Genomic DNA, 13,836 nt, shown 5'->3' on the forward strand with positions numbered 1-13,836 from the left:
CCCAAAACCACCCCAGAAAGGTGGACGGGGTTTTGGTTTTTTGGGTTGTTGATTTGGATTTTGTTGTTGGTTTTTTGTTTTTTTTTTCTAGGCAGATCTTGCACAAAATAAAGTTGGATCGTGTTTCGTGGTAAATCTGCTGGGGGGGGGCGGAGAGAAAGGGTAAAATCGAGAAGCGAGCAAAAAATAATGACACTTGAACAGCAACGGACCTTCTTAGTATTCAACTCCTGTGGATTTATTGTGTTTTGGGTGGTTTTATTTTCCTCCCCTTGGCTGCGTACATCCGCGTAATTTCAAAGCAAAGCCGAAGAGAGGTGGCTTTATTAAAAATCCACGCAGCTAATTAATTGTACGTGGGCAGGGGAAGGGAGAGCCGCTGGCGTGTAACTTGTTCGCTCGGGGTGTGTTTGCTTTTGGAAAAGAGGATATTTTAAAAGGGGATCATGGGGGGAAATACTTGGATTCATGTCGGGGAAGAAGCACAGCTCTGTGTTTCAATCTTGTTGTTTGGTTTGGGGTTTGTTTTTGTTTTTTTTAAATAATAAATAATAAAAAGATCCAGGCGCTGGCAGGCATTTTAACAGGTGGACTTCTCAGCTCTAGGGATTTATTTTGGTTGGGGCTTTATCCCTTCTCTGGCTGATGAGATCTTTTTGCCCTGATGGATTTGGCTTGAAATCTTTTTTCCCTTTTGTATTTCCAAGTATTGGACGGGAATATCTCCATGAAATGCCGTCTGTGTGTGTCCTGCATGCCAAGTTCAAGGCAGGTGACTGCTTGGGTGTAATGTCACACTTGGGAAAAGGGGGAACACACACACCAGTGTCGAGACTTGCTGACTGGAGAGCGATGTCTTCGCGGGCGCTCGGCAAAATCACGTTCAAGGCAAAGAAATTTTAAAGATAGGAATAAACTCACTTGGTAGGAATAGTAAATGATGACTGCTGTGTCGTCGTAGGGGGGTCTGGAGCACTGCACATACTCCCTGTTAGAAACTAGAGCAGCAGTGACCCATCAGACTTGTCTGAAACAAGTATCTTCTTGATATTGAACATGCTTCCAATTTTGAGTCAGAGTTAGTGCAGGACTGGGCTGGAGCCTTGCAGGGGTAAAAGTGAAACATATAGAAAGTAAAACTGAAATTGAAGACTTGGTTTTATTTCTGTCCTAATGGAGCTCTAAAAAGAATATGTGTGCTGTCAAAAATAGATTACTGTTTTGCCAGTTCTCAGTTGGCACTCGTTACAGGTTTAGATGTGCCTCAGTGTGTAAGATAATCTATGTAAACTTGTTTTAGTAGGTAAATTCAGTTATGATGGTACGTTATTAGTAATTGTTATTTTATCTGGGATCTCTTTCTGGACGTGGAAAGTGGAATAGAAAGCTACACTAGAAACACATCCTAGAGAGAAAATTATGTCTTTGTACTTTGAGAATGGAGGAGATAAAAATCACATTTTGCATGTGGGTCTGCACTCACATACTCTTTTTTTTCTATCACACTTGATTAGAAAGATAATTATGTATAAATAGTTGTCTCTTGTAATTGGCCTTTGCCTCTTGCAGGAGTCATTCCGTAATGTCACAGTTTAGTGTTTACTGTTGTGAAATTGATACGGATTTCGCAGCGCCTGGACTGTGACATCTGAGGCAGAAGAAGGAAACCAAAGAGAAAAGGGTATGCCGTGTCGATTTGTTGGTAACACACCACCTGTTAATGATGTGCACCCATACGGAGCTTATTCTGTCCCCAAAAAAACTTCAGAGCATCTTCTCGAGATGATCAATAATGACCAGATTGAGAGGAAATCCATTCCTGCACTAAAACGCAGCCACCTCTGGGGTGAAATGTGGTGACTTTAAGGCAGCAGCTGTAGACCAGAAGAATATTGTGACCAGGTGGATGTACAGAGGGAAGTGCTAGAGAAGAAATCACGTGTAATCTATATATCTGAGGACCATGAGGCTGTAAGTCATCTAATTCCCAGTTTCCATGTACTCACTCCCAGCAGATCTTGGATGCCCTTGAGAGGATGAAAATGCAGAGTGTGGTGGGTTGACCTTGGCTGGTCACCAGGTGCCCACCAAGCTGCTCCATCACTCACCCTCCTCAACAGGACAGCTAATGATCATGGAAGGCAGTTGGTGTAAATCACATAGTTTTAGCCTTATGAAAGGAGCCTTTACTTCCTCAACATTGTATCTCAGACTTCACCTTTACCCATGTCACTCGCTGGGTGTGCTCGGTAGGCAGAGGAACCTTTTATGTAGCACCTTGTCGCTGACCTCTGCAACTCCCTGTTGTGTTTTTTTTTCCCCCCCCTCATTTTCTTTCCAGGCCCTTTTCTTTCTTTTGCATCGCTGTTTTAGGCTCGATTCTAGTTTACTTACTGGGTTGTTCCTCCTCTTGTGCCCTCGAGACAGTCACGCTGTACAAATAAACAGCACATAACAAAAAGAAGTTTGGCTTCCAGGAGACCTTCCCAGTCCTGTAGCTGTTTTGTCAGAGGTTCAGGTGTGCTGCTCATGGGAGGAGGAGCTGCTTGTGCTGCCCTCCCTTTCTTATGTGCCTTTTAAGTAAATCCCCCAAAGTGGTCTTCCAGGAGCTAATCTCTACCTTGCTTTTTGTGAGGCAGGTAAACATAAAAACCAGTTTATGGAGGGAGTAGCTGAGAGCGTTGGGAACTGGGAGGGTGTTAAAGGAGTTAGATGGGGAGGTGGCTGTTTCAAGACACTGAATATATTGTTCGGTCTTGAGCGATTTGCTGAAGGACAGAGCGTGTGCCAGTAGCAGAGTTAGATACAGCATCCAGCAGAGCTGCCTTTAGACATTTTTCTTTTTCTTGGACTTACTATTCCCCCTATACAAACATGTAAACAAAGCTCTGGTTTTACTGAACACCTGCCTGGGATTACAGCAGAGACCTTCACAGCAAAATATTATTTTATTTGAAATAGAAATTCAATGGTGAATTTTTTTTTTTGATCCTGTAACATCTCTGAATACAAGATGCTAATGATTAGTTTTAGGGTCATCCCAGACATTAGTTTCTATAGGTGAATATCCTAAGGTGCACTTGATCCTCTTTTCCTCAGAATTCCAAGGCCAGTGACACCAATATGAGTCAGTCTAGCTGAATGATGCAGCTCTAATGTACATTGCTGATTTTCTGATTGAGGTGAAGTTTTAAAGTTTCCCTTGGTCTCTGGGAAGGTAAAGTTTTCATTATAAATCTGCTTTCCATCTGTAAAGCAAGAAGCCAGATAATTGGCATCTGGTGGGATAATTTGCTGTGAAAATGAACACAGTAATTTAGGGCAGGCGTAACTATTCCCTAAAATCTGTGAAATATTTGAGCTGAGTCTCTCCAGTGTGAGCAAAGTTTTTTTAGGAGGTGCTGATACAGAGCACATTTTCTGTGGTTAATTTGATGTACATGAAATAAACTGCAGATATATTGATAAATTATGCAGTAAAACTGTAGCAATGTGTTCGGTGTTCATTTTTTCCAGATCACTTGAGTTCTAATTTTTTTTATCGTTTTTCATTCCAGATTACCATCATGAGATATATAAGATCTCTGACTACAGCAATGATGTTAATGGGGAGACCAAAGAAACACAACCAGTTTTTTTAGGTATGTGCTTGTGTTGATTAATTTCCAAGCAACATAGCGTGGCCATTTGCAATTAGGGAGGAAAAAAATCTCTGTGCAAGCACAGGAAGCGCCTGCCATTGTTTAATATGACATTCTTTGCAAGACCCTTTTATTCTACGAATTGCCAATATATCCTTTATTAACACAGCTAAAAGTTGTAATTTCAGACATAAATGTTTATTAGTGTCTACACACAGTGCTAATTATCACTCACTGAGAGAGCCAGATGCTGACTCTGCAGTTTTGCAGCTCTGTGCTCACCCCATTTACATTGCATATTCGCTGGCATGCTTCACTGGCAATAGTTTGTGTAATTGGGGTATTACATCTTTGACATCTGGATAACAGAAATTCAATTTCCAGGAAGCTGCTGTTTGTTTGGTTTTGCTTCTGCCTTGGGTGGGATAGAGGATTAATGTGCTGTCTTAATGTAATGTCCTTTCACCTCTGTAGCCTGCCTGCTAATCCTGCCATGGCAAAATTAAATTAAATCAACAGTTAAAAATGTGTAAAGAAAACAGAGAAGTAATGTGGAGTTTGCAGCGTGATATATACTACAGCGTGATAGGACTGGTTATCAGTGAACCTTTATCTTTCCTGTCTGCATGTTTTTTGTCCTCAGCTGCAAAGTGCTTCTTCCTTTCCTGCTTCCAGTCCCTTCCTGTCACATCTAGGACCTCACCTGGGTACCGCACCTCTTGGCAAAATTCATAGGAGAAAGGGACAGACTTTTGAGCTACCATGATAACTCTTCCTGTATAAAGCAAGCTCTTGGGTACCTCACTCAGGCTTTGGAGAAAGCAGGTGCCTTTGCAGTGAGAAATTTGGAGGTATCTGCCTCTACTTAACTGCACCAGGAGCCTAAACATTTTTATTGGGTGATTTAAGGCTTCTGTAGTCTGTGTGTGTTGCCTCCTGGACCTAGCAAGAAGCATTGGTCCTGAGTGTATGGATCGGCACCTGAAGTCAGTCTGCATGCAAAATGCCTTTGTCTCCTTAATTCATAGTGCCACATTCTCTTCTAGAGGTCAGCAGCAAATGGAAGAGAAAAGGAGGATGTCTTGGGCAGTGTGGAATCTCCTGATGGCTGGAATATTTACACAGGGGTCAGAGCTGAGTAACATTCCCTTCTCAGCTTCTCGCCGTTAGGATTTTGAGCAACTATTTCTTCCAGGGAGAAGTGAAGGTGGCTGCTGTGCTTTGTGTTTGGTTTTCATGTTCTGTAAGCACTTTTGGTGAAGTCTGATAAACCTGATGGAGTGAGCTCTACCAGAGAGTGCTTTCTCTTCCAGCCTTAAATCATGATAAAGCTTTGGCAGGAGTTAGGCATCTAGCTACTTAAGCCAGGATGCTTCTAAGATTGTGCAGGAGTCTGTGCTTTGACATCTGGGCTGTGAGTCAGACCAGTTGATTTTGGTTTTGGTTTGGCTGTGTTGTCTTTGGGTTTGTTTGAGGAGTTTTTTTGAGTATGCTCATCTTTTCATTGTGACTGAATGTGCTCTGGCATTTAAGTGCCTAAAGTTCACCTATTTTAAGAGCTGGTCAGAATTTAACCTTTAAGAATATGAGTCGTATCAAGGATCTTCCTTATCAGGTACCAAAGCACAGAGTTGTGGTGCTGGGAGCCAACCTTTTGCTATAGAAAGAAAAAGGTGCTATTTCCTGATGGTATCCTGAGTGTCCAACTTTCAGATTTCCTCCAAGCATGTTGGTTTTGACAAGACTGAGTGATGTGTGGCTGTGCAAGATTTGTAGAGTAGGCTTTATTTTTTCTCCTTGATAGTTGTGTTCAATTCAGTAAGTTACTCAGAGCTCACGTAACCTTCTCCACTTTATTTTCAATAGGTTACTTTGGTGTCCACTTCCATCCAGATTCCTAGTGTCAAAGGCATTGATCTGAGATGTTGGGAAAGCGGTGTCAGGGACTGAACTCAACTGAAAGCGCTCCAAATCTGAGCTCCCACGTTTCGGCAGGAATCTGGGATGGTTGGCATTTGTCATTCCAGCTTTCTCTTCAAAAAAATCACATTACATGGAGTAATTTTTCATTGTGCTTCAGAGATGGTGTGATCACAACGCTATCCTGAGCTCTGTGTTCTGTCCACTGAGAAGGAGTCTCAGGGTATAATCGCTGCTTCACTTGGCTTCACTGTTTTATGCCAAAATTCATTTCGGAAGCATGTTCAGCTTGTTGGTTTAGAGTCACGTTTGTTCTCCAATTTAGGTGTTTTAACTGATCCATGGGATCAGCTGTTGAAACCTCAATGTGGTGCAGGCTTTAGCATGTGAATGGAGGCTAAGATACGTTGTTGAAACTATTACTTTTAGAAAGGGTGAAATGTTAATGCCATTTTATGAATGAGTGAAGCTTTATCTGGAATAGAATCACAGAATGGTTTGGGTTGGACGGGACCTTAAAGATCATCCAGTTCCAACCCCCCTGCCATCAGCAGGGACACCTTCCACTAGACCAGGTTGCTCAAAGCCTCATCCAACCTGGCCTTGAACACTTCCAGGGAGGGGGCATCCACAACTTCCTTGGGCAACCTGTTCCAGTGTCTGACCACCCTCACAGTGAAGAACTTCTTCCTAATATCTCATCTAAACCTCCCCTCTTTCAGCTTAAACCCATTTCCCAAAGCGTACACACATAGGATGCTTTGGTTGCACAGTTGAGAATGATGAACTCGGACTGCAGAGATGCACTGTAGAGAAAAGGGAGCTTCTAGGGTAAATGGGTAAATCAGAAGAATCCAGTTTGTTTAACATGCGGATGAATTAAGGATCAAATGTCCAGAAAGATCTGTTGAACCTGGATGGTCTTTTTTGCACCAGCACTGATGGGCAAAGCCTGGCTCTGTGTAAATGTAGGCTGCAGATTGGAGGAAGCTTCAGTGCAATTAGAGGAACGTGGTACTGGACGTGACCTGTGATGGTTGCAATGGTGTATAAACTGCTTTTTGCATGGATCTTTGTAAGCTTGGGAAGGTTTCTTGTGATGCAGTGAAGGACTTTTGCAAAATTTGAGGGGGTGTAAATATCACTACTGAATTTTGCAGTTGAGGACTGGCATCTCTTTTGTTTTGAAGGAAAGGTCTTGGTTATCTGATACCAGGAAACATTGCTTGACCTGAAAAGGAGGAGGCAGCCCAAAGTGAAGTGCTTAAACCTTGAATATGGACAAGATTTAAGACAGGCATAACTTCAGTTTTTACCAGTTATCAGCATAAACCTTCTGTCACAGGGCTTCTAACCCAGATTTGGACAAGCCCCTGAGGGGACTGTACACCCGTGTCTTGTGGACAACACTGGTTAAACCTAGCTTGTCTGTAAAAGAAAAAAAAATAAATTTTATATATATATATAAAAATCTTTTGCATACACCACACTGATTTTTTTTCAGTCTTCATATTTTATGATCATCACAAAAAAGCAGAAATATAATATACCTCCAGACTGAGTGTTTTTACAATGCTTTCAACTTGAAATTCAGGCTCTGTGTTTGAAAGGTTAATGTAGAAAACTAATTATATTATCCTGGTAACCAAATGTGTGATGAGACATTTGTCTGTGTAATTAACAGTGAAGAACTTTTATAGTTTCATAAAATCGAATGCTACGCACAGTGTGCTTGGAGCATTTGTTTTGAAGAGATGTCCAAAACAGAGATGTTTATGACTGATATAAAGTGGAACTGAAATGTACTGTAATGCAGGTGTCTGTGCATTTTACAGCATTTCCCGTTGTTGAAATGGAAGGCAGCAGATTAATAACTTCGCTGTGTCATGGTAAAAATAAATAATGTGTTCTTGGAGTAGGGGAGCGGTGCATAAGTTACTCACTAATTTCAAGAATTTATTCTGTCCCAGAAATAATATCCTTTACAATTTATTCACAGAGAAAAAGTTGACTTAACACAAGTCTGTGAAGTTACTTGTTGCCTTTAATAGAATTACATTAATTGTTGCAACAGTTGCTTCTGTAATTAAGACTGCATAAAAGTTTATTTTATATATTTGTGTTCTCCAGTGATCTAACTTTGTAAAGCATTTCCCTTTGGGGCTGAAGCATGAGCTTGACCTGGGATATTTCCAAGAACTGGGGGAAGTTGTTGCATATCTATTATTATTTTTTTTTAATTACATGACCCTATTAATACGTACATTTGTTGCACAGTTGCTCACTTGTCCTTTCCTGAGTAATTTAGCTGTTGCAGTGTGGCAGGAGAGCGTGTAACTTTGGCTTCTGTATCTGCTCCTGCTGAGTGTTTTGAAACTGTTTTGCCAGGCTCTTCAGCAGAGTTATTTTGTGGTTGTGGTGGCTGGGCCACCTAGGCTGATGCAGCTTTCAGAGAAATAACCTCCCCAAATCCTGACTGGTCCCAGGACCTGGTTTTGATTTTGAAAATTGCTTTCCTTACATTGAAGACAGGCTGAGAGAGCTGGGGCTGTTCAGCCTGGAGAAGAGAAGGCTCCGGGGAGATCTTATAGCGGCCTCCCAGTACCTGAAAGGGCTACAAGAAAGCTGGGGAAGGACTTTTCATAAGGGCAGTTAATGACAAAACAAGGGGAAATGGGTTTAAGCTGAAAGAGGGGAGGTTTAGATTAGGAAGAAGTTCTTCACTGTGAGGGTGGTCAGACACTGGCAGAGGCTGCCCAGAGCGGTTGTGGATGCCCCCTCCTTGGAAGTGTTCAAGGCCAGGCTGGATGAGGCTTTGAGCAGCCTGGTCTAGTGGAAGGTGTCCCTGCTGATAGCAGGGGGGTTGGAACTGGATGATCTTTAAGGTCCGTTCCCCAACCCAAACCGTTCTATGATTCTATGTTTGGGATGTTTACTAACTTTCTGTGTCTCCTTGTAGGCAGGGGTGTCATTCAACCTATGTGCTTGCTTGGTTTGGGAGTAGGGGTCTAATTTGAGGGTGTTCCAGTTTTCCTGCAGGTATAATCTTAGTGCTTTGTGTGGTGACATGAAGATAGGCAAGTGCTTTTAAATGACATTTTAGAGCACTGCTAAGATGCCTCAACTAGGACAGCTTAAATGTCCCTTATATGTGAGCTTAGGGTAGTCAAAGTCATAACTCATGTTGCTTGTGTGACCCTCTGACATTGTTCGTGACCACTGCTCTCCCTGCTGACTTAGGGTTTAGGTTTTTAATTTGCAAAGCGTGTTGTTGCCTGTGTTACTTGTTCAATATAAGTTCTTATATATGCCAGCAAAGACCGGGAATCACTTCTTTGAGACACGCACGCTTGCCCCATCAATTTAGCTACACAGATGCCCGATTCAAATTATCCACAGAGCAGTCACAGCGACTTCCCATGTGATTTAGGAAACCTTTGATCTGATAAGGAGTCATGCACATGGCTCCTCTGTTTTCCCCCATGCTGACTGTCACAATTTTCTATTTCAGAACCACTTGTGGTACCAGATGACAGTGGCAGAAATATATTGAGTTTTGAAAGTTACGGTTTGATGTGGGTATAGTTTGTACTGAGGAGGGATGCTGGGCTCTGTTCTAGGATAACTGTCCTTTAAGGAAATACTTGAGCACCATGTGAAGTTCAGAAAGGTGTTTTGGTGAGTTCAGCCCGGCTAGGCACTGTGCATGCACACACCTCCCCAATTCCCTGAGCTGCTCTGAATTAGCCTTCACAAAAATCTTCAAACACAGCAGCTGAGTGTTGCTGGCCCTCTTCCAGGAAGGGCAGCATTTGAGTCGTGTCTCATAAACTGACATTTAATACGTTTGATTATATAACCTCTTGCAATTAGTATTATTTTTTATTGAGCATTCAAGCTTTGACTTCCACTTTTTCTCACCTCTGAAAACTTGTTTCCTTACAAACCAGGCTCATGTTGGCAGCTCCCATGTGCTTGTCAGCTCCCTGTTCCTGCCATTCCTGCCCTCCCCATTGATTCTGAACACATCCACCAGTTTCAGCCTGGTTTGACACAAAGGTGGGAATCTGTGAGATACAAAGTACCTTTAGCAGGCAGCCTGATGGAAGAAAAACCCCTATTTGTACAGCCAAGACAGGAAAAGTTTCTGTAGGAGTTTCATCTGCCAAAACACAACACAACATAAAATTAGACACTAATTCATAGAAAATCAGACTGTATTTTAAAAGTCAACTATTCATTCATATTTCCCAAAACATAAATGTTAAAAATAAATAAATTAATTGCAAAATATTGGGCCAAGAGAACATTATGGTTAATTGTTTATATAAGTCAAAGGAAGAAAACATCGAATATAGATGATTGTCCAACCTTTATTACACTGGAACAGGTTGCCCAGAGAAGCTGTGGCTGCTTCTCCCTGGAAGTGTTTAAGGCCAGGTTGGACGAGGCTTTGAGCAACCTGGTCTAGTGGAAGGTGTCCCTGCTGATGGCAGGGGGGTTGGAACTAGATGATCTTTAAGGTCCCTTCCAACCCAAACCATTCTATGATTCTATGATTCACTCATTTGTACACCTTCCAACACATACATTAATTACAGATGTGGCTGACACTTTCCTAATACTGGAATAAAATTAATATTTTAACATAGGAGTATGGTTGCATATCATTTTATCATTTTTTGTAGCAGTATGATAATATTTGACAAATTATTTGGAAAAGTATAATAACTTGTTTGTAGGCAGTGTGCTATATCTGTATTAAGTTTAATAAGCATGAAAGTGAAAAGATCATCAGGCATATAGGGGCAAAGAATGGAATTAATGAATTATCAATAATATTTTGTTAACTGGAGTTGTTTACAGGTCTGTTGCTTCAGACAAGTGCACATTTAGCATATGGGTGCTACTGCATCCTAGGACAGTTCTAGTTTACATTTGTGCATTTGTAATTTATAACACTTTTACAACTTTCAAAGCAGGAATCTTTTATACTGTGCACATGTTCAGTAAGGAAAGAGATTGAAACGAATCTGGGGGAAATAACATTTTATGAATATTTGATGTAGTATTTATGAAAGGGCTTTGTTTTGCCTTTTTAAAATAAGATTACAGTCAGGCCATGTGTAAAAAATAGGTTGTGTATAAGGGGCCATCATAGAAATAGTAATATAATAGTTATATAATAGTAATTTTTAGAAATTGTTAATTGTTTTTGTTATGTCTGTTGTCATCTTTACATATAAATTCCTAAATGGGGCTGTAATTTGCCATGCTTGTAAGTGTTTGCATGTGTTCTGTAAGTATTTTAGGGTTTTGCACATGAATTCATTGGTTTCAGATAAAACCAAAGGACTTACACAGGGAATCCGAGTGGCAGAACCCGTAGCCTGCTGGTCAAGGGCATCCTGGTCTCCCTGGGAGAGGTGGGGACTCTGGTATGTGTACGGGTGTTCAGGGAGAGGCTGAAATATGCACCGCTCCCTCTGGCCTCAACATCTGTCTCAGGAGGCTTTTCACAGATAGGTAATGCAGATTTTTGTTATAAACTGTTTTTTTTTTTCAGTGCTTGATTATCCCATTCAGGATTTAAAAAGGAAGGCTGCCTCTTCCATAGGACATAGTAGCTTGAGCTGTTTGGTTTTCTCTCTATGCCCCATCCTCTTTTTAAAAAAAAAAATATTTTATTTTTAAATTACATGGTTATTATCTGTGAAAATCATCATCAGTGGAATAGCCAGTAACAACACATTACCATTGGGCTCTAGAGCTAATAGCCAAATGAGATGACCAGGGAACAAGAAGTTCAATCTGGTACTGTTCCTGCTCCTGCCTGCAGATTCAGGCAGTGTAATGTCAGCTACTCTCTGCTCGGGTCAGGAAGGATGCTGCTGTCACTGGCCAGTTACAAATGAAAAGCTGTAAAAAGTCATAACTGGGAGAGAGGGGATGTAAACTTGCACTGCAGACTAAGTCAAGCTTATCACCTGTATGTTTTTAATGCCCTTCCTTACAAAACAGAAGATATATTTTGAAAAAAAACCCCAAAAAACCCCAAAAAACCCAAGAGCAAAAACCCCAAATTAAAAAAAAACCTGAAAACCAAAACCAAAAAACCCAAATTGAAAAAAAAAAACCTGAAAACCAAAAAACCTCCCTAACAAACAAGTTCACAAATGAGGACTCTCCCTGTTTTAAGTAGGGAGCTACCTAAACACAAAGACATGCTTGTGTAGGATGCAAGTTCAGGGTTTGCTGTAACATAAATGTAGGGGTTTTTTTTCTATTTGTAAGTAAGTATGCTCATGTCACTGTGTAGGAAAGCCTCTATATGAAGGAACAAGGGACCATAATCAAGGCTGAATAACCTCAATTAACATTAATATTTTATGTAATTGGGTAAGGGAAATTTAATCTTTCCAACAACATGTCACCCGACGAGCATGCAGTCACTACACCCAACAGGAGGAGGTGGGTGGGAAGCTTTTTTGGGGGGGTTTTTTTGATATTCAGATACATTTTGCTATTGGATACAAATCCAAATTGCCACCATAAAACTCTGAGAGCCCAGTGTACAGCACAAAGCTAAGGGATTGCTTCACGCTCCGGTGTCGTGGGAGCGTTTGGAGCTCGGATATGGGCAGATACAGCCACGTACAGGAGTTTACGGCTCTGAGTATCTCGATAATTGGAATCCAGTGGTACTCTGCAGCCTCTCAAGGTTGGGAACCGCAAACAGTCAACCCCTGCTTGGGTTAGGGCCAAAAAGAGTCATTTTAAAGGAATTGGTGCTGCGATTTGTTAATTAAATCACACCCACACGCATAAATCTGCAGGCAAACCAACAAAATAAATACAAAGCAGAACTTCCTTGGAAAGGGCTTTTCTCGCTGCTTTAGCTGGAGTGGAAGCGGTGCTGGAGTGTCGCTGTATGGGGTTGACAAATATTTTTCTAAGTTTGGCCTAGGAGCTTTCTTACAAACCGCCCACTCTCCTCGCTGGATTGAGGTGGGCTGGAGCCAGCTGGCACTGGCCCAGGGAATGGGTGCACCAGGTCAAGCGGGAGATGCTCTGATTCAGCAGAGGCTGGAGCGGATCGTACAGCTCGTTTCCCCCTTCTGCTTATTCGTCTCCTGTAGCCAAACACCCTCTTTCATGTACTGGGTGTCCCTGGGTACACCGGGCTGGCAGCGTGTCCCAGCCACATTGAGCTTGGTCCATGGTGGGAAGGAGGTTGCTGCTCTTTTGGCTGCCTGGTTTAGCCAGCTTTACCTACGTGTGTGCCTAAGTTTAGGCAACTGAACAGTTGCTGTTGGGTTGACAAAATTGTTTACGTGCCTGGCATCAGCACAGTTTCAAATACCCCATTGAACCAGAGATGATGCACGCTGCATCTTGGTTTTTGGAGGGTTGGTGTTTTTTTTCCTGAACTTCCCTTTGCACTCTCACTCTTCAAAAAATAGGTTTATTTTGGGAAGCAAGAATGTAAATTGAAGAGAGGATACAAAGTATTGCTGTATTAAGTATACTATAAAGGAAGGTTGATTCATCAATTTCTTGATCTTCGTTATTTCATTTGCCTTAGGATGTTTGATTTTTCTATTACCAGTAAAAAAAATAGAAGCTTCTTGTTTCAGAAGGGGCTATGAACACTTCCTTATTACTAGTGAATTGTAATATATACTTTATAAGCAAAATAGCTACTATCTACCCAAAGCACATATATTCATTGTGCAATCAGCAGTTTCTTACATAAAATTAATACTTAAATGGTGCCAGGAGTATTAAAGTATGTAATTGTTATTATTTAAATGTCCTGAATTTATTTGGAACAGTCACATTTTTCTTGTTTATATTTTCATTTTGTTTCCATAATCTACATTTTTAAGGCATCCAGCAGTTAGGCTATATACAGTTATACACATATTAGCTGCTTTTTAATTTATTCCTGTATAATCCTGTATTATTAAATTCTGTGGACTAAGGAACTGATCCTGTTCATGAAAATCAATAGATGCAGTGTTGCTCTGTGTGTGTGGTGTGGTGCTTTTTGTGTTTTTCTCTTTGTAGGATCCATCCTTCAGCGTGTAGCAAACTGATATAAAAAGGGTCTGATCCTTTAGGCTTTACTTGGGAAAATATCCACTGATGTCAATGCCTGAATAGGATCAGTCTCATAAAAAGATAGTTTATTTGAAGCTGCTTTAGCTATTATTATTTCCTTCTGGAGAAAAATAATCTTACTCATCAAAGCTTTAGAAACAGCATCAAGAAA

The 13,836-nt window shown here is 41.1% G+C and overlaps 1 protein-coding gene across 1 annotated transcript in view; it reads left to right on the forward strand.

Annotated features, from left to right (window-relative positions):
* Nucleotides 1-91: 91 nt before the first annotated feature.
* Nucleotides 92-13,836, forward strand: part of BEND7 (BEN domain containing 7) — a gene marked incomplete at both ends in the record, with an annotated part of 32,768 nt that continues 19,023 nt past the window's right edge. Inside the window, 3 exons of the mRNA XM_010170872.2 lie at nucleotides 92-162; nucleotides 1,632-1,846; nucleotides 3,558-3,641. Of these exons, the coding sequence (XP_010169174.2) occupies nucleotides 92-162; nucleotides 1,632-1,846; nucleotides 3,558-3,641 (370 nt within the window). The remainder of the gene's footprint in view (nucleotides 163-1,631; nucleotides 1,847-3,557; nucleotides 3,642-13,836) is intronic.

Source organism: Antrostomus carolinensis, unplaced genomic scaffold (genome assembly GCF_000700745.2).
Source record: "Antrostomus carolinensis isolate BGI_N321 unplaced genomic scaffold, ASM70074v2 scaffold20796, whole genome shotgun sequence".
NCBI lineage: Eukaryota > Metazoa > Chordata > Aves > Caprimulgiformes > Caprimulgidae > Antrostomus > Antrostomus carolinensis.